Here is a 22,038-nt window from a genome sequence, read left to right on the forward strand (position 1 = left end):
CCAAGGTGAGTGGCTGTGGCTATTTTAGCATCTGTTCTGGCTCTGCACTGTGGAGCCACTTGGGAGTTTAACCCGAGGGCACTGTTTCCAGCTAAGGCCGCTGCTGTCTGTGGGCTCCCAGCCACCCTCTTGTGTATCTGCAATCCTACCAGGGTCGAGTCAGTGTTCCTGATTATATGCTCCTTGCAAGCTTCTTTTTTGTTGCTTTTTCCCATCGATTTGTCTGTGTTTTAGTTGTAATTCCAGTTTGGTCCCGGGAGATGGTTTGTGTAGCTTCCATTCACTCTGCCGCCTTTTTCGAATCATCTAATTAAGTCTTAACATAGCAATATTAACATGGGGAAAGAAAGCAACATTTATATAACACCTGCTAGGCATTTTACGTAAGTCATATAATTCAAATTTACCCAGCATATATGTACTCACATTGGGTAAGTTTACAATAAAAAGTAGTCAAGTGGGGGAACCCAATGAACAAAATAAATTCTACTACTGTAAGGCTTAATATTATAGTTTAATATTCACAGTCTTGCATGATGAAGGAAATTATATTTTTCTTGTAAAGGAAGCATTTTATTCTATAAAATCTAAGGGCCCAGAATATATCTTAGATATTGTCTGGAAGCTTTTCTACTAATCCTCCAATGGGAAAGCCTGAAAGGTGATGATCTTAACAGAGTTACATGTATTTGTAGAATATCTGTGTGTTAAAGTCATGAAAGGCTTTTGACATATTTTTTTCATTGTTAGAAGTTTGTTGTTCAAGCCAGATGCCTTTCTTTGTTTGTGAAAAGTTTCCTCAAAAGGCTTTCAGTCACCCAAGATGCAAACTATGGGAAGAACAAAACAACAACAACAAAAAGGACTGGGAATGTTTGAGTGCTTTGATTTTTATGGACTTCCAAAAATGTCCTGAAGCTCTCCTGTAATTTCATTACAACATAACTGTGGTTATGGGCTCAGGGCAGAATTGTAGCTTATCGGCAACAATGTATTTGGTAATTTCTTTCCCTTAGGGTTTTGTGACATCTGTGAATTCTGAGCCCTAGGCAGTTGGCAACACAATATAACTTAAATTCCTTTTCTTCATACACAGGGTACTGATTTTGGGGGAGTCTGTAAGTGCCTGTAGTAATCAAGCAAAGACAAAGGAAGATGATTCTGCCATACTTAAGTGGTCATAAATATAATTTATAATAAGCAAGTTTCTGTTTTCTTCTGTATTTTGAAGAACTTGTTAGGATCTTAAACCTAATGAGAGTAAATAAATTAAAAAAAGATTATCTGCTCTCTATGCATTATCAATTTGTTAGCCTTGGCATGCATTGCTTTTTATTCTTAGTGATAACAAGGGAGAGCTAAGTGACTTACATCACTAATTAATCTATTTCTCCTTTTGTCTTTTTCTTTTCATATTAGTCACTATGAACAAGGCTGTAGTGCACCTAAAAAAGGGGAATGGGAGAGGAGGAATCAAGAAGTCCAGCAAGAAGATGATCTCTTTTCTTCAGGTTTTGATCTTTTTGGGGATCCCTACAAGGTAGCTGAATATGTATGTCATTTATCTTTCTGCGAAATGGTTGTTTGTTACAGTTGTCCCTCACCACTTCACTCTTCGACTTTCATGACTTCATTCTATCGCGGTTTTTCTAAATATATTCATTAAAATGTTGATTGAGCACTGGCCAGTTTGGCTCAGCGGTTGGAGTGTTAGCCTCCAGTCCAGAGAGTCCTGGGTTTGGTTCCCACTAAGGTCACTTACCTTGGTTGCAGTTTGTCCCCGGCCCTGGTTGGGGTTGTGTGGGTGGCAGCCAGTCAGTGTGGCTCTCTCACATTGATGTTTCTCTCTTCCTTCCTCTCCCTCTTGCTCTATTTGAAGATAAATACAAAAATGTTCTTGGGTGAGGATTAAATGAATGAATGAATGAATGAATGAATGAATAAATAAATAAATAAATAAATAAATAAATAAATACAAAGTTGATTAAGACAGCGTAAATGATACAGTGCATGCTCGCTTGTCTAAGTCAATTATACACTCCTGTATTACAATTACAATTAAAATCACTGTACTTATGGACTGTAAGCTTATGTATTTGAGCACCCCAGGAATCCTTCAACACCAGGTGCAACCACTAAAGTCTGGAATGGATTAACCACGATAAAGGACGGATGACTGTATATTTTTGTTTGTTAGTAGTTTTAAATTCTCACCCAAGGACATTCTGTCATTGATCTTTAGATAGAGTGGAAGGGAGTGAGCAGGAGAGAGAGAGAGAGAGAAACATTAATGTGAGAGAGACACATTGATTGGTTGCCTTCCACAAGACCCCAACAGGGGCCCGAGATTGAACCTGCAACTCAGGTTATGTCCTTGGGCCAATGTTCTAATCCTGAGCCTAAATGGCCAGGGCACATGGTACATTTTTTAACATACTAATCAACATTCAATTTATTTTTAAAGCACCCAGATCATTTCCAGGAGAATATATTTTACAAATGAAGTATATATGTACACTGCACTGGGGACAATTGCAAATTTATGAGGGAGTCTTCAAAGACAGATTCCATCGTCTTTGATAAGCAAAGTAAGATTTCAAAGGGATTTAGACTTCCTGTCTCCAAAGAGATCTTTACTGCCCAATGCTTCTTATGGCAAGGAATGCCTCCTTGACATTTTCTTCCACTTTGATAATCAGAAAGGCAGCCCCTGAAGACTTTGTCATTTCAATGGATATGTCTCTTTCTCCTCCCAATAAATGCCATCCATTGCAAGTCCATTACTTTATTTTTCCATTTTATGTTGTTAGCAGCTGTTCAGTGTTTTGAATGGTCTTTGAAAATTACTGTTCTGGGACAAAGGGAAAAACCAATTATCTGTCCTGGTGGTTAATATTCATGGTTTTTTAAAGTGTCTCATCCAGAGAGGTAGTGTACAGCAAGGTTGATTTTCTAGTATTATTCTGGCTAATATGTAGTTCCAATAGCAATCATACTGCTATGTCTAAGTATTGATTTCACAAAGACTACCTATGAACATTCTATTTGCCATGGAGGTTGGGGAGATAATTTTAAATTTCTGGCAACTAGCTGGTTCTTATTGAAATATATAAGCAGTGCAATTTTCTGTAATAAAAAAAAAAGATGAAGTAAGAGGTAAAACAAAAATAGATAATATTTTCAAGAGGTGTGATTTTAGAAGAGCACCTCTTAAGGGACAGTGACTTCTGGAGAAGGAAAGGTCTTATTAAGGACTGCATAGGTACACCTATTACTTTGGGATAGAGGGTACATTGTTTGGATTGATGACTAATAAGAACAGTGTTTTGCTGCCTTGTTCAGCATAAGTAACTAACTCTTGATTGAGATCATCAGATGCCTTTAAAATTTGATTAACTCAGACAAAAAAGACTGAAGTCACATAAACTACCAGTTTTTAATTTGTCAGTAATAACATAATTCTTTTTTTAATTAATTAATTTTTGTCACAGATGTTTCTCCTATTCCTCCCAATAAATCCCACCTCCTCGTCCCTTTCCACCCTGTCCCCACCTTTGTTCTCCATGTACATTGTTCATACGTACATGCATATAAGTTATGTGGTGTATCTCTCCCCCCACCCCCACCCCTCTTCAGGGGATTGTCAGTGTATAACCTACTTCCACATCTCTGGGACTACCTCGTTCCTCAAACTATTATGTTCATTATATTCCACAAATAAGTGAGATCATGTGATATTTGTCTTTCTCTGCTTGGCTTGTTTTGCATAGGATAATACTTTCCAGGTCCCTCCATGTTGTTTCAAAGGATAAAAGATCTTTCTCTTTTATAGCTGCATAGTACTCCATTCTGTATATGTACCACTGCTTTTTTTCCATTCGTCTACTAACGGACATTTGGTCTGTTTTCATATCTTAGCTATAGTAAATACTGCTGCTATGGATATGGGTGTACATATATTTTTTCTAATTGGAGTTTCAGGCTTCTTAGGGTATATTCCTAGAAGTGGGATCACTGGGTCAATTAGAAGTTCAATTTTTAATTTTTTGAGGTAACACCATATTGTTTTCTGTAGTAGCTGCACTAGTCTGCATTCCCACCAGCAGTGTACTAGAGTCCCCTTTTCTCCACACCCTCGCCAACACTCGTTGTTTGATGATTTGTTGATGGCGGCCATTCTGACAGGTGTGAGGTGATATCACATTGTTGTTTTAATTTGCATCTCTCTGATGAATAGTGCCATTGAGCATTCTTCATATGTCTCTTAGCCATTTGTATGTCCTGTTTGGAGAGGTGTGTATTTAGTTCCTTTGACGATGTTTTAATTGGGTTCTTTGTCTTCCTTTTGTAGAGTTGTATGAGCACTCTTATATATTGAAAATTAACCCCTTATCTGATATATCATTGGTAATTATGCTCTCCCATACAGTGGGTTGCCTTTCCATTTTGATGATTGTATCTTTTGCTCTGCAGAAGCTTTTTAGTATGACGTAGTCCCATGTGTTCATTTTCTCCTTTGTTTCTGTTGCCTTAGGTGATGTATCAGTAAAAATTTTGCTGTGTATAATGTCTGAAATTTAGTTGCATACATTTTTTTTCTAAATTTTTATGGATTCATGAATCACATTTAAGTCTTTCATCCATTTTGAGTTTATTCTTGAGTATGGTGTAAGGTGATGGTCTAGTTTCATTTTTTTTTCATGTAGCTGTCCAATTTTCCCAGCACCATTTTTTAAAGAGGCTGTCTTTCCTCCACTGTATGCTCTTGCCCCCCTTGTCAAATATTAATTGAGCATATTGCCTTGGGTCCATTTCCGGGTTCACAGTTGTGTTCCACTGGTCTATATGTATATTCTTTTGCCAGTACCAGGCTGTTTTGATTACAATCATTTTGTAGTATACCCTGAAATCTGGTATGTGATCCCTCCTACTTTGTTCTTCTTTTCAAGATTGCTGTGGTCATTCGAGGTCTTTTTTGGTTCCGTATGAACTTTCAAAGTATTTGTTTTAGTTCTGTGAAGTATATTGTTGGTATTTTGATGGGGACTGCACTGAATCTATAGATTCCTTTTGGTAGTATGGACATTTTAATGATGTTAATTCTTCCAATCTATGAACAAGGTATGTGCTTCCACTTTTTTATATCTTCCTCTATTTCTTTTTCAATGACCTGCAGTTTTCTGCAAATAAGTCCTTTATTTTTTTGGTTAAGTTTATCGCTAAGTATCTTAATTTTTTTGCTGCGATGGTAAATGGGATTGTTGTATTAATTTCTCTTTCTGTGAGTTCATTATTGGTGTATAAGAATGCCATTGATTCCTTGATGTTAATTTTGTATCCTGCTACTTTGCTAAATTTGTTTATTGATTTTAGTAATTTTTTTATGAAGTCTTTGGTGTTTTCTACGTATAGTATCATGTCACCTGTGAATAATGACAGTTTCACTTCCTCCTTTCCCATTTGGATCGCTTTTTTCCCCCTCATCTCTGATTGCTGTGGCTATGACTTCCAGTAATATGTGAAATAAAAGTGGTGAATGTGGGCATCCTTGCCTTGTTCCTGTACTTAAGGGAAATACTTTTAATTTTTGCCCATTGAGTATGATGTTGGCGGTAGGTCTTTCATATATGGCCTTTATTATGTCGAGATATGATCCTTCTATTCTCAGACTGCTGAGCATTTTTTATCAGAAATCGGTGCTGGATTTTGTCAAATGCTTTTTCAGCATCTATTAATGTGGTCCTATGATTTTTTGTTTAATTTTGTTTATGCGATGTATCACGTTTATTGATTTGTGAATCTTGTAACAGCCTTGCATCTCTGGGATGAATCCCACTTGGTCATGGTGAATAATTTTTTTTTGATGTATTGCTGGATTCAATTTGCTAGAATTTTGTTCAGGATTTTGGCATCTATGTTCATCAGGGATATTGGTCTGTAGTTTTCTGTATTTGTAGTGTCTTTTTCTGGTTTTGGAATTAGAATTATGCTGGCCTCATAAAATGAGTCTGGAAGTCTTTCTTCTTCTTTAATGTTTTAAATAGTTTGAGGAGAATTGTTATTAATTCTTCTTTGAATGTTTGGTAAAATTCCCCTGTGAAGCCATCCGGGCCTGGGCTTTTGTTTGCTGAGAGAATCTTGTATACATCTTCAATTTCTTCTGTTGTTATTGGCCTGTTCAAGTTTTCTATCTCTTTTCGATTCAGTTTTGGGAGACTATGTGTTTCTAGAAATTTGTCCATTTCCCTTATATAGTGGAATTTCTTTTCATATAGTTGTTCATAATACTTGTTAACAATCTGTTGTATTTCTGTGGTGTCAGTTATTATTTCTCCTCTTTCATTTCTGACTTTGTGTATTTGGGTTCTCTCTCTTTGTTTCTTGGTGAGTCTAGCTAAGGATCCATCAATCTTGTTTATCTTTTCAAAGAAACATCTCTTTGTTTCATTGATCCTTTGTATTGTTTTTTTGTTTGTTTGTTTTTTTGGTCTCTATCTGCAGGGTTTTGAAGTGTCCTACTATGATTGCATTGCTGTCAATTTCTTGTTTGAAGTCCTCCAAAATATTTTTAATATATGTTGGTGCTACTATATTGGATGTATATATGTTTACCAAGGTTGTATCTTTCTGTTGCATAGATCCTCTCAATATTATGTAGTGGCCTTCTGTGTCTCTAGTTATGGTCTTCATTCTGAAATCTACTTTATCAGATATGAGTATTGCTACCCCATCTTTTTTTTTTAGTAATATCATAATTCTTTGAAAAACATTTTGCTATCTCAAGTAATTTAATTTTATACTACAACTGAATGTGTATATTTAGATATGATTAGTTTAACAACCATTTATTGGAAGCCCATTATGTACTAGTCATTTTTTAGACCAGTGTACAATGGGAAATAAGACATGGTCCCTGCCTGTACAAAATTTATTGTCCAGTGGTAGAGATCATCATGAATGAATGAGAGCATGACTGCATGGTAACTGCTAGGGAGATAGACAGGGGAAGGATTAGGGATGACATTGTACCTCATACAAAGCAATTTGGATATGATTTTGTACATGAAGAGAAGTTATTGCAAGTTTTCAAGTCAGGGCATGGCTGGAACAAATAATTTTAAAAGATAATGTTGAAAATGTGGAGAATGTGTTGATGGGAAGGTATACTAGAGGCAGATAAAAAAGCTATTGTAATTTCCAATTGACTTATTTTCAGTGTCTCTATGTCCTTACTCATGCTATTCAGCTTCCTCAAGATCATGGCTCTGAATTGTAGCTCTGTTAACATGCCTAATTGCTCCACATTGATCTCATCTTCGGTGGAGGTCTCTTGCTCTTTCATTTGGCTTCTGTTTCTGTGTTTCACCATTTTGGCTATCACTGTGGGATTTGGAGCCTCTCAAGTTTTCCCTGTGTGTGTTGGTGTTCTGCTGTTTGTAGGTTTAGATGAGCAAGGGAGGACCCACGTTAAACACCACTGTCAAGTCTTACTTTCCTGGTTAAAGTTCCTAACCCAGGAAAGGTACTGTTATCCTCTAGCTTTATGCCTGGAGGCTAGCAGTGGAGGTTACTTGATGAGTTTTGGGTTGTCAGTTGATTGAAAAACTCCCTCAGGTGCTGGGCACAAGGGGATTTCCCAAGGGTGGGGCAGATGCTGATTGTTAGTGAGCCTCAATTAGCACTTCAATGGCCCACAGGGTGGGGTTGGATCTCAGAGGGAGGGGCTGCTGCCTCTCCTCAGAGCCCTGGCAAGGAGCAATGTGGCCACCGTCCTGCGTGGCTGCACTCAGCAAAAGCTCTGAGTGCCGTCCAAATCCTGAGTGTCCCGACACAGTTCCAGTCCAGTCTGCCCTCCCTCTGCCCAAGCCCAAAGTGAGTGGCTGTAGTTGTTTTAGCCTCTGTCCAGGCTCTGCGCTGTGGAGCCGCTTGGCAGTTAATCTCATATAGACATCTTCAGACATTCAAAAACTGGTTGACAGTTACCTACCTGTAATGGTGGAAAGGCAGAGAGTTGACTCTGGCCATTTGGACTGTACTGTTAATTATTAGAGGTTGTTGAATGATGGACTTTTGAGATTTTGTTTCTGTGTGTTCTCAGTGCCTAACACTATCTCATGAGTGTTTTCAGTTTAACACTATGTGTCTTAAGAATGACCATGGTAATTCTTATTTTTAGTCACAGCATGTCTGTTATGCAAAGCATATGAATCTTCCATCAACCAGTAACACAGAAAGTGTCTCCAGTGAACTCAATCTTGAACTGTCTGCTCTGCAGTTCCAGTCACAAGTCCCACTGAGATAATTCCTCTGTGGGGAAGCTTGTCTAAGGAAGTTGATATCCTTCCATTCCTTCAGGCTACCCCAGCACCATTCCTATGTTAGTAGCATACAAGAAAGCCCCATGCTTAGAGTTATTAGCCTAGCCCTGTAACTCCACATGCAAATATGCCTTCCTTGAGTTAGACTTTAACACAATGCTCTTGCTTTTTAGTCATCATAAGAAAAAGCCACATGAAGACATCTTTGCATTTTCTGTAAAATTTGTACTGAAAAATTGTTTTATTGTTCAAAGGTTCTTATAACCAAATCAATGAGGATAATACCCTTTCATATTTTAATATCTGGTAATCGTTTGTTTCATTTAATGAATTAGGGTATGCTTCCTTCTATCAGATGAAGATAATTCTATAAACTAGGAGCTTTTCCTTATTGCCTTAGCTTCCAAGAAGCTTGGAGTTCAGTTTAATGTTCAATCACAGTAACCAATTTAGCTTCACTTTTGCTTTTCTTTTTTTTTTTATCCTCACCCGAGGACATTTTTACGCTGTTTGTTCAGACAGAGCGGGTGGAGAGAGAGGAAGAGAGAGAGAGAAACATCGATGTGAAAGGGACACATCGAGCAGCTGCCACCCGCACGACCAATCAGGGCCGGGGACAAACTGCAATCGAGGTACATGCGCTTAGCAGGAACCGAACCCAGGTCTCTCTGGACCGAAGGCCAATGCTCTAACCGCTGAGCAAAACCGGCCAGGGCAACACTTTTGCTTTTCTATTTATGTACCATTTACTTCAAATCCTTTATTTTGACATAGGCAAGGTATGACTTTTAATTTTTTTCTGTTCAATTCAGCAACAAATTGAGTACCTAATATGCACAACACATGTTGCTAAGTCTTGAAGGTAGAAAAGTAAATAAAATGTGGTCACTGACTCTTGTTTTTAATTTTTTTCTTCATTGATTTTATTTTTATTTATTTATTTATTCATTTCATCCTCACCAGAAGACACTTTTGCATTTATCTTCAGATAGAGCAAGAGGGGGGCGGAGAGAGAGAGAAACATCGATGTGAGAGATACACATTGACTGGCTGCCAACCACACAACCCCAACCAGGGCTGAGGAAAAACTGCAACTGAGGTACATGACCTTAATGGGAACAAACCTAGGACTCTCTAGGCTGATGCTCTAACTGCTGAGCCAAACCAGCCAGGGCTCTTTATTGATTTTAGAAAGAGAGAAAAGGAGAAGGAGACAGAGATAGACACATCAATGAGAATGAACATCTATTGGCTGCCTCCTGCATACCCCCCTGGGGATCGAGCCCACAACCTGGGCATGTGTCCTGACCGGGAATTGAACCAGCGACTTCTTAGTGCATGGGGTCGATGCTCAACAACTGAGCCACACCAGCTGCACTATGGTCACTGACTTTTAAGAGCTCATACTTTTGTGCAGGAAATGAAATCATAATTATAGTATACTTTACATAGTAGGGGGGTTGATTTTCTATATTATTTAGAGAAATTTGACTTTTCCAATAATTTCATCCATATAAGTAGTTTTAGATATTGGCCAGCTTAGGACTTTTCTTAATTTCAAACATTTTAAAACCTAAAGATGTAAAAATAAATCTAAGCATGCATCAGAAATCCAGATCATTATAATAGTAGACATAAATGGAGAAACATTCAAACCTAACCAAGGTTCTCTCCTTTGAACTAAAAATGAACCTATTCCTTTTGTTTACTGCTGAATAGGAACAAGAATGTGATTAGCTTGCTTATGAGCAAATGGGCCTTGATGTTTTTTTTTTTTTTTCTTCTTTTTTTTGAAATTATCTTCGGATAGAGCAGGAGGGAGAGAGGGAGGAAGAGAGAGAGAGAAAGATCAATGTGAGAGAGACACATCACGTGGCTGCCACCCACACGGCCCCAACCAGGGCCAGGACAAACTATAACCAAGGTTCGTGCCTTTAGCAGGAAACGAACCCAGGTCTCTCTGGTCCAGGGGCCGACGCTCTAACCACTGAGCCAAACTGGCCAGGGTGGGCCTTGATATCCTTGACTCCTGATGTGGTTGGCCTAGAGAGAGTGAATTACTTCTCAGGGATTTGAGGTATCGTGGTGGTCTTTGTGACATCACAGGGCAAGGTTCTGATTCCGTAGAACTCTGTTTCAATGAAAGTTCAATGAATTTTCAATGAAAGACATGTAAAATTTCAATGAAAATTAAATAAAGCTTTGAGGTTCCCAGCAGCTAAGGCAAAAATGAAAAGCTCGTAGGTTATAGATTTATCTTTGCTTGGTGTAAAGAAACATATCCTATCTCAGTGAATAAGACAATGTAAAATGAAAGCATTTGAAATGGGATTTGAAGTGTTGTTTCCCCTTGTGGAGTAAGATCCTTGAAGATAGCCAGATATTAGTGTTCATTAGGCAGTTATTTGACCACAGTGGTAAACAGTTTGAGGGACTAGAACAATACCTTGCATCAAATTCTTGTGGGAGCCTCAGTTCAATTAAATATGTTCAGTCTGAACTTAGGGATTGAGCAGAGAGACTGATTTTGGCTGCTGCCCAAATGGTTCATTGTGTAATTATGTTGAAGAGGAGTCAGATGTATACAAAGAGTTTATCCTTGCCTTAGCTGAAAAGTAATGTCTGCCATTAAAATTAACAAACCTAGGGCCTTTAGGGAATAAAAGTGATTTCTACCTATTTTTATCTATTCAATATGCCTTTCAAATCTATTTTTGAAAATGGAGCAATTGCTGGCTGAGGATTATATAAAATGCTAATTGTTTAATCAATACTTTTTAGCACCAAGTTTCCATGTGATACAATATAAATGTTATTGAGCATAAGAAACCTAAATTGGCATATATGTATTTGTTTTCTAAAATTCCCCAACCCCACAGACCCCTCTTAGTATATATTTAGCATACTTTACATTAATCTTTGAAATCATATTTTCCTAACTGCTCTTTGACGATCATGCTAATAATGAAGCTAAGTTTTCCAGTTTGAATCCTTCTCTGGTTGTTCCTTCTTGATATCTTTTCCTGGCTCCTCTTCCTCTCCCAGTCTCTTAAAGGTTGATGTTTTCCAGGGTTCTCTCCTGAGATTGATGTTATCTTTTTACATTTTCTTTCCCTCCGTGCTTTCATCTATTTCTGGCACTTAGCTCTCCATCCATTTTCACACTTTCTGATCTTCACATATAGAGAACCATACAGCCTAGGTTTAGACTGAGATACCAGTGTTGTATAGGCACATTCTCTCTGTGTACCAAGATACTGGGCTGTATTAAGGGCATGTGAGAAAACTTAAATGTTAAACATCTATCTTCAATGGAGGTTGTCACCACTTCCTGTGCATGAAGAGCAAGCCTATGACTCCTGAGACATAAATACTATATAGGGTGGGTGTCTCATCCATCCATCTAATGGCCCTGCTGCCTCATACCTCCATGGGTGCCAGTAGTCTGGTTTCTTTGCAATATTTTGGGCCAGCATAGTGCAGGCTAGGCGCAAAGAAGTACTTTACCCTTCTAAATTCAACTGCTTATTTTGATAACAGCTTCAGCAGGTAAAGAAAATAATAAAAAGTTACTATCCTACAGGAGGATAGTATAGCTGGTGCATTGATTTCCCATAGAATGATTCAATTGCCAACATCACTTTGAAAAGCTGACTGTGTTTTTATTTACTCAAACAACAGTTTAAATTCTTGAATACATTTTTCTAAATCATTGAAAAGACACAGGAGTGCCTGAGTCACTGCTTATAAACAGTTGCACCTATTCAAGGTAAATGAGTATGAATCATCAGTATGTAAACACCGTTGTCTCCAGAACATGTAGGCAGACACCAGTAATTTATAAATCTTTGATTAAATGGAATTGTTTGTTTTAGTCATAAGTTAGCTCAATTAGGTGTTAAATCCCTCGCCTTTTCTAAATTGAAGGTAGTTATGACAGCATAGTTGAACTGACTTCCTTATCCAATGGGCTAAGCCTTTTTCATGGTATAATGTAGTGCAAAGGAATGACATGTCAAGAACAAGTATTAATTGAATAATCCTTTATAATTCCAATGATCAGGAAGCAGAAGTTGTTAATAACAATGTAGAATGTAACAGTTCAGCTCAACTAACCTAAAGTAAGTTATTTTGCTAATAAAATTTATAAACAATATAATTTAAAACTTTGTCCCAATTAGCATGTTTAAGGACAGGGCAGGGAGTATAAAAATGTTAGTCTCACAGCTCATTCCAAGAGACTGTTTCAATAGCATTATTGATTTTTTTCTTACATAGCACATGAAAAATATGAGTAGCAGCATAAGAATTTTAGTGAACCTTATATGCTGTTCTACTTAGAACATCTGTTTGAAAGATTAACATTAGGAAACACAAACCTATTCATTCTGTCTCCTCCCACCCCCATCTTTTTGTTATTTTAGACCAACAAAGGTGATGCACTTGCCAACAGAATCAAGAACACGCTGGGAAATTATGATGAAATAAAGGATTTGCTAACTAACCATTCTAATCAGAATCATCTAGTGGGAATCTCAAAAAATTCCATGCCCCAGACTCCCACCAACAAAAATGAACCAAACTTTTTCCCAGAACAAAAGAACCGAATGATCCCACCTCACCAGGATAACACTCACCCCTTGGCACCCATGCCTCCACCTTCTGTTGTGATACTGAATTCAACTTTAATACACAGCAACAGGAAATCAAAACCTGACTGGCCACAAGATGGTTATAACACTAACATTGTACCAGCCAGCCTGGCCAGTAGTCAGCCACACAAGATGCTGCCATCTATACAAGATCAGCCCAAAACTAGACTAGAAAACTTTGTTTATCCAGCTGAAAAACCTCAAGTTGGAGCACTTGAAGAATCAAACCCATCAGCAAAGGAAGACAGTTATCTAAAGTCCAGTGGAGTTGATACATTCAGAGAAATTTTTCAGTTCAACTCACCAGAAGCATCTGAATTTATAATGCAAGTGCCCGGGTCTCCCCTACTTGCCTCCTCTTTATTGGCTCCCAACAGTGGCCTTTCCAGTCAAAACTTCCCATCAGGGCTTTATTGCAAAGCAAGCATGGGGCAACAAAAACCAACTGCATATGTCAGGCCTATGGATGGCCAGGACCAGGCACCGGAAATATCTTCAACACTGAAACCTTCAATTGAATTTGAGAACAGCTTTGGGAATCTGTCATTTGGATCTCTCTTGGATGGCAAACCCAGTACAGCCAGTTCAAAGATTAAACTGCCAAAGTTCACGATTCTCCAAACAAGTGAAGTAAGTAATTTTAAAAGTAATTTTAAAGATTTGTTTTGTTCCTTTTCTTTCTTTTTCTTTCATTTCACTGATATAACCTCCATAATCAAGTATCCATAAGCAGCTCTTATTTACCTTCTTGAGTTATAAATGAGACTCTTCAAGGTCAGAGTCTGTCTTGATCTTCTGCCACTTGTGACTTAACTGATTAACACTCAGAAAATACAGTTAAATGTCAATAATTTGAAATGATAAAAGACAAGGTCAGTCTGATTGAATGAATGGTTGGAGTTATAAAGCAGTTTCAGATAATATATTTGCAATATGTGTACAAATTTAATAAAACTGCAGATATGAAGTTGTCATAAATAGTATGAGGCCCAAGAAAAGATTGTGAGTCACCATAGGCCTTGACTAGCTAATAGCATATCATAAACATAAAACACAGAAGTTCCTTAAAGCACAGAATGTACAAGTGTGATTAGCTGGAACCTGGAGGGGAAGGCATTATTTAAGAGTCTTAGCTTCTTGAGTGCTTGCAGGCCTATTCCTTGGTAAGATCTTATGCTATCTTCTATTTCCCTTAAAGGTCCTTTTTGCATCACTACTTTGGGCCCTTTTATGAAAGCCAAAGGTATTATGCTTATCCATGATTCCAGAGGGATTAGAGCGACTAAATGCCCTATTCATCTCAGGAGTTGTTGCCTTGTAAAAGAGAAGTCCAGAAGGACAAAAGCCTCTCCTAAAGGAATGGGTTGCTAATGATTGGATCTCAGACCTTGTGGCCCCTGGGTAGGGGATATGTATTGGATGTCCTTCAGATACCACCATGTAAGCTGCTGCCTGCTATACTTCAAGCGCTTGATTGGAAGAAGCTGCTGCTTTTAGATTAGATTCCTGCTACTGGTAACTTAAAGCTTGAAACGACAGAGAGGAAGAAAGTAGGTTGAAATTCCTAATAGGAATCACAGAGAGTCTGTATTATTGCAGATTCCAATTTAGTGGTGTCTGAGTTAGAGAACTCTGACCATATGTGTCCTCTGGCTTTTCTTTCTTTATTTGTACTCAGCAGATGGTGATATCATAGGATGATTGGAATACAAAGGAAGGGAAGACTGGGGCTGTTGGTTGTATTATCTGAATGCATGTTTTTAATATTGTTTTGTGTCTGAGGAAGTTTTGATTTTTGTATCCATAATTCATCAAGTCTTGTCAAGTTTCCTCCTAAGTATCACCCCAATCTGTCACCTCTTCACCCTTACTGCCTTCGAAGTGCCCATGAGGATCTCTCTCACCTGAACTGCTGTGATAGCCTCTCCTACTGGGTCTTACCTCTCTTCCAAACCATCCTCCATACAGGCTGATAGCAGGCAGATCTGGGCATGTCACTCCTAGTTTTGGATTCTTCAATGTCTTCTTTGTGCTTTCAGGAGAAAGTACAGATTTCTTAATCCTACATACAAAGCTCTTCACTCTCTGGTTGCATATTCCCTTTCTGACTTCATATTTAACCACTTCATAGACAGATGAAATTCCAGCCATATGGAATTACATGTGGTTCCCTGTCATATCATGCTTTATCATGCTTCCTTGTTTTTGTGCCTACTGTCCCTTCAGCATGCAATGTCTTTCCCTACCCTCTCTTTTCTTCTTGATGAAGTCCTGTTTCTCCATATAATCTACTCAGTTATCACTTTCTCTGTGAAAGATTCCTTGATTTCACCAGGCTTAATTAAACACTGCTTCTACTGGGCTTCTCTGTCACCTTGTATACACCTAAATGAGCACTTTTTAAAAAATTATGTTGTAGCTACTTGTTTATATGCCTGTCTTTGGTACTAGATTGTGAGCTCCTTGACAGCAAGGGATGTCTCATTCTTCTCTGTATCCTAAGGGCCTAACAAATGACTGGCACATAGTAGATATCCAATAAATACTTGTTGAATAAATGAATTTCAAAAATGGTTACTTCACTACATTTTCTAAGATATAATGTTAATCAAATAACACGAACAAAGGTAAACAATTTCTAGAAAATCCATCCTAAATTGTATTTAGTTAACTGTACTCTGTATTCTTTTGTGTTATTCTACTCTGCTTCTTCACAGTCACTTAGAAACCCAAATCCCAATTTCCACTGGATGACTTAACATAGAATTGTAACACATAAACCAAAAAGAAACTTGCTTTGAAAGAGGAGTATAATGGGTGGCTGGGATGTCATTTTTGTCCCTGTTCTTACCCTTATTGACCTAGTATCTGGTGCTGTTCCCTCCTTATAAGGCAGTGGCATCATTCAGGACCGTTCTTCAAATAGCACTAGCCCATCAAGAGGTCTGTCAGCCTGTGTCCATACCTCATCAGTGGAGTGGAAGATCACAGTTTCAGTGAGATCCACTCTGTTGTAATTCTCTCTCTTATACATTTGCAGCATGGCTGACCCAGATTAAAAAATGACTTAATGTTTTTGCTCAATGCTTTGACACACCATTGAAAGTTACATTTCCATAGAGAGACTGAGCTGTCATCATCTCTGGAGATGATAATCCAAGAAGCAGTTTATGTGCATTACACGCATCCTTCAGTGATGAATGGTGCACATAGACTTTGGTAGAGCCTTGTATGAAAACAAGCCAGGGGCAATAAAGTCATCATAAAAGATCAGGGGAGCAAGTACTTATTTTTAAATATATGTCTCAAGGAAGGATTTAAAAGAGAGGTAGAGGGAACCTTAGTGCCCTAAAGTCAGAATAAATGGACTCCAAGTGTAATCTGAAAACCAAAAATAAGAGGAAAGAAGTGAGAGGTTAGATAGCCTAACAAAGAACTCAGAAAGATGTATATCAAAATGTGAGCATAAGTATAGATAGGGTGGAGCATTAGGGAGCTTTGAACCTAGTGGAATTTATGTGGCTAAAACTCTAATCAAGTCTGGAAATTCACCCTATTATATCTTGATGCACTTTTCAAAAGTACTTAGTATTAGAATTCAGCCCCAGTCCCTGGTGCCAAGAGTTACAGGCATTAGGTTCTGGGTCCCTACTCAAAGTAGCCAACTTTGATGAGTGGTAGCATTACTTTATCACTAAAAAGGCTTGTCCATAGAGTAATCACAAGATTTATTGGAGCATCCCCAACTCTTACCCTGGCTCTAGTGACAGGAGGCTGACATGTGTGTTAGTGAAATGCATTTGTGGGGAGTGGGGAATGAGTGACAAGGACATAGTATTCTACAGTATACAAATAAGCAGATATGATTATATTTGTGAACTGGTAGATAATAAACTGTTATTGAAATGAAATGTGCATATGTACACCCTCATGTTTGTTTATGTTTCTATACTTGTGCATATACTGGGTAGATTTTAATTATAGCCTGTCATTGAAACTTTTACCTGCTTCTTAGAATTTCTTTATCAACAGTAAGGGTACTAGAAGTCTAACCAACTTTATTGCAAAACGTCAAATTATCAACTGAAGCATGCTTTTTTTTTTTTCTTTGTGGTACATGCCCCTAGCGGGAACCGAAACCGGGATTCTCTGGTGCACAGGCCGATGCTCAACCGCTGAGCCAAACTGGCCAGGGCTAGCATGCTTTTTAAACAAATAATTTGCTTGTATAAAAATATCAGTGTTACAGAATTTATTAACATTTTAAGCAACCAAAAATAGACTGATGTGTTCTACATTTGGGCTTAAAAGAATTTTCTGAGAACTGCATCTGAAAACAGTAAAAGACCTATTTATATAGCAAATGGAAACAAGGTTTCTTGCACATGGTGTTTTATTATTAAATCAAGTAGTTAATAAATATAGGTTTATACATTATTTTATTACACCTTTTTTGTTTATTGTTTTCATTAGGGTAAGAATCTTCTGGTGTAGATAGCATTGCATTTTGGTGCACTGTGTTATTAGTATTATTAGTAAATAATTGCATACAAATGAAAAGATCAATGACATGTATTAAGTGTGTCTATCCTAAGTTACTAGCTTTCATAAGTATAATGCTGATGTGTGGAGTATCATTACCATAAAGCCTAATTTGCTTTCCAAGCTGCTCTTGGCTGTGAACTGACTATCCAAGGCTCCAGTTGCCTCAAAACTAGGAGTCTCTTGGAAAAGTTAAATGGAATTGATATGAATGATGGGATTTGGCTTTAGCTTATTTTAGTGACTAATTTTGTCAACCAGCTAAAAAGTTATTGCTCACATTTTTGTGACTGTGCCTGTTTTGCTTTATATCCTATGAAGTGAACACTGTAAGTGGCATTAGCTTTATTTATTATGAAGTAGACAGCTCAGATCCCTTTTGTGAGAAGTGCAGAGAATGCTGGGAACTTAACATTTGTGTGCTGGATGTGACCAGTTTGGCATACAGAAACCACAGTGGCAGCTGCTTCAAAGAACAGAAGGCCATCCATTTATTGTGTGCAACCCGTGATAAGCATTTTTCACTTGATGTATATCATGAGTTTTTTGTACATTCTTATGGAAATAAAATGGTATCCAGTCTAAGGCTATAACTTGTCTCATTCCCACTCCATTGGAAATGAATGGCAATACCTCTGAAAATCCTCATTGTTTTAGGGCACCAATAGAAACCTTGATCTAAACATTTATTCAATAAAAGTGTGGGATCTAGAAAGTTTTGTATATATAGCCTCTTCCAGCCCATCACCAGTGGACATTTTTTGTTTATGATTTTTGACTAACTCCTCCAACTCTTTGGTCTCATTTTTAATTAAAATAGATTTTCTTTACTACTCTTCTTCATTTCCCCCTATATTTAATGTCTCTCTGAGCTGAATGGCCCCAATAGAGCATCAGAAAAGGAGAGTTAATAATACAGGTAGATCAGGGAGCTTTGAAGTCTTTGTTATAGAGAGTTTGGAGATGCTAGAAGAGGATTCAATTAAGGTTGCCACATTTTGGTGATTAAGAAAAGTGTCTTGGGAGGCATGACTGAGATTGTCTTCACAATTGTAGGTCTGTTTCACCAGTCATGATGAATAGGAATAACACCAGAAGTTTTCACAGAGAAGGAATGTGAGAGATTTTGAACCTGACCTAGAAAACTGGGTGGAATTATAGTACTAGGTGAAAGGGATCTGAAAGGCAGTTCATTTGTGTGTATATTACTGATGGGTGGAAAGAATGGCAGATACAAAATAGGAGGTGAGAACATGCAAGGTATATTCTGAAGACAGGCCAGTTTGTCTGCAACTGTATATTTGTAGGACCAAAGTGCAATAAGGCTCCAAAGGTAGAGATTAAAACTATCTTGGCAATGTGTCAGCCAGACCATGATGTGGAATTTGAAACTTCACTTTCTCAATGGCTTCATGGTTGGTGACAGGAAATCTCAAATAAATTGTTCTCACTAATTCCAGCAGTAATTTTTGAATTCCTATATTCTCTAGTCCCTTATAAGAAAGCACATCTCATTTCTAGGTCTGGAGACATTAGCTTTGCTGAATATGTTTTCCCAAGGTTTTTTGTAAATAGTGTTGAAATGTTTGTTCTAAACTATGCTCTTCTTCCCTGGGATTCCCTATCCTTCATTACTCCCTGTTCCTCTGTTTTCTCATTAGCACTAGTCAAATTTAGGAATAGATCTCAACTTTGGCTTAGTAAAGATTATCCAAATGCCTGTGCTTTTTGGTTCCTTCTTATTTCTTCAAGTCCTCTTACTTGGCGTGTGTATATGTATGATATGTATGTATTTTCCTTTCTTTTCTTTTCTTTCCTTTGCTTTTCCTGTCTGGGTTTAAGTGATTCTAGTCATCAGCATTCTGAAACAATGTCAGGTATTTCAACATTTCATTGTTTAAAATGAATTAGACTATTTGGTTTCAGTGCAACTGTCTTGGTGTTTTGTGTTTTTTAAATCCTATGTCACTTTTAATATGCTGGTGTTGGAAAAAAACCAAAACATTGATTTATTCTTATTCTGTAAAACACCCAAAAACCTTCAATTCTCATATCATGAAAATTTAAGTCATCATGAATAATACATTTCAAAGCATCCCTATTTACTAATAATGTTAGTGATTTTTTTATGAGATAGCTTAAAGTAAATCTTATGTGAGGGAATGTGTTTTGTATTAATTACAAAGCATAGTTTGGATGATGTCTACTAAGATGTGAGTTCCACTTCTAGCTAGGACTTGCTTTTTGAACTTGAGAGAGATTTACCTCTCTAGGCTTCTTGTTACATGGAGAGTTTAGACTAGATAATCAGTGAGGTTTCTTCCAGCTATAAATCTCTGACAGTAATCTCCTTTGTAATTAAGCCCAAACCCACATTGTTTGTAAAGTAGCTTCAGCCATTGCCTTCCTCACTCTTACTCCTTCAAGGATAAGGGTATTAGAATAGCATTAAGGGGAGAGAAAAAATGGTGGCGGAGTGAACGGAAGCTACACAGACCGTCTCCCAGAACCAAACTGGAATTACAACTATAACACAGACAAATTGATGGGAAAAAGCAACAGAAAAGCAGCCTGCAAGGACCGTACAACGAGGGACACTGACTCCATCGCGGTAGGCTTGCGAAGGAACGAGATGGGGGCTGGGAGCCCACGGTCGGCAGCTCCCCAGCGGCCTTAGCTGGGAGCAGCGCCCTCCGGTTACACTCCCAGGTGGCTCCACAGTGCAGAACCGGGACAGAGGCTAAAACAGCCACAGCCACTCACCTCGGGCTCGGGCAGAGGGAGGGCAGACTGGACTGGAACAGTGTGGGGACATTCGGGATTTGGAGGGCGCTCAGAGCTTTGGCTGAGTGCAGCCACTCAGGACGGTGGCCACATTGCTCCTTGCCAGGGCTCTGAGGAGAGGCAGCAGCCACTCCCGTGGAGATCCAACCCCACCCTGTGGGCCATTGAAGTGCTAATTGAAGCTCATTGACAACCAGCATCTGCCCCACCCTCGGGAAATCCCCTTATGCTGAGCACCTGAGGGAGCTTATCAATCAACTGACAACCCAAACCTCATCAAGTAACCCGACTGCTAGTCCCCAGGCAAAAAGCTAGAGGATAACAGTACCTTTCCAGGGCTGGCAACATTAACCAGGAAAGTAAAACTTGAAAGTGGTGTTTAACGTGGGTCCTCCCTCGCTCATCTAAACACAGGAGAGGGAACCACAAACAGCAGAACACCAACACCCACAGAAAAAACTTGACAGGCTCCAAAGCCCACAGTGATAGCCAAAATGGTGAAACACAGAAACAGAAGCCACATGAAAGAGCAAGAGACCTCCACAGAAGATGAGATCAATGTGGAGCAATTAGGCATGTTAAAAGAGCTAGAATTCAGAGCCATGATCTTGAGGAAGCTGAACAGCATGAGTAAGAACATAGAGATACTGAAAATAAGCCAATTGGAAATTAAAAACCATCAAGAAGAGATAAAAAATGACATATCAGAAATGAAAAACACATTGGAAGGTTTGAAAAGCAGAGTAGAGGAGCTGAGGACCAGATCAGTGAATTAGAAGAAAGGGTAGAAAAAATCAACCAATCAGAAAACCAAAAGGAAAAAACTATTAAGAAACAGGAAGACAGCTTAAGAGAACTGTGGGACAACTGGAAACGTAATAATATTCGCATCATAGGAGTCCCCGAAGAAGAAGAAAATGAGCAAGGGATAGAGAATGTATTCAAAAAAATAGTGACAGAAAACTTCCCTAATTTGGTGAAGGAAGAAGGCATTCAAGTTCAAGAAGCACAGAGGGTCCCAAGTAAGAAGAACCCAAACAGGCCCACACCAAGACACATAGTAATTAAAATGCCACAAATTAAAGACAAAGAGAGAATCCTAAAAGTAGCAACAGAGAAGCAACAGGTTACCTACAAAGGAAACCTCATAAGGCTATCAGCTGACTTCTCACAAGAAACACTACAGGCCAGAAGAGAATGGCATGAAGTAATCAAAGCCATGAAAAACAACAATCTGAATCCAAGACTACTCTTCCCAGCAAGGCTATCATTCAAAATAGAAGATCAAATAAAGACCTTCCCAGACAAAAAAAAAGGTTAAGGGAATACATTAACACCAAACCAACACTACAAGAAATGTTAAAAGGACTGCTGTAATTAGCAGTAGAAATGGGAAGAAAAATAGAACCACGCTAAACAAAAATGACAATAAATAAGTATATATCAATAATCACCTTAAACGTAAATGGATTGAATGCTCCCATAAAAAGACACAGAGTAGCTGATTGGATAAGAAAGCGTGACTCATCTATATGTTGTTTACAAGAGACCCACCTCACAACAAAAGACTCACTCAGGTTAAAAGTGAAGGGATGGAAAAAAAATTTCCAAGCCAATGGAAAGCAAAAAAAAGCTGGGGTAGCAATTCTTATATCTGATAAAATAGATTTCAAAATGAATACCATAACTAGAGACAAAGAAGGCCACTACATAATATTGAAAGGATCTATCCAACAGGAAGA

The 22,038-nt window shown here is 38.2% G+C and overlaps 1 protein-coding gene across 1 annotated transcript in view; it reads left to right on the forward strand.

Annotated features, from left to right (window-relative positions):
* The first annotated feature begins 336 nt into the window (after positions 1–336).
* The window catches only part of AFF2 (AF4/FMR2 family member 2), a 575,765-nt gene continuing 554,063 nt past the window's right edge, over positions 337–22,038 (forward strand). Inside the window, exons 1-3 of the mRNA XM_036270092.1 lie at positions 337–383; positions 1,420–1,540; positions 12,743–13,600. Coding sequence (XP_036125985.1) covers positions 337–383; positions 1,420–1,540; positions 12,743–13,600 — 1,026 coding nt within the window. The remainder of the gene's footprint in view (positions 384–1,419; positions 1,541–12,742; positions 13,601–22,038) is intronic.

This window comes from Molossus molossus, unplaced genomic scaffold, assembly GCF_014108415.1.
Source record: "Molossus molossus isolate mMolMol1 unplaced genomic scaffold, mMolMol1.p scaffold_m16_p_2, whole genome shotgun sequence".
NCBI classification, from domain to species: Eukaryota; Metazoa; Chordata; class Mammalia; order Chiroptera; family Molossidae; genus Molossus; species Molossus molossus.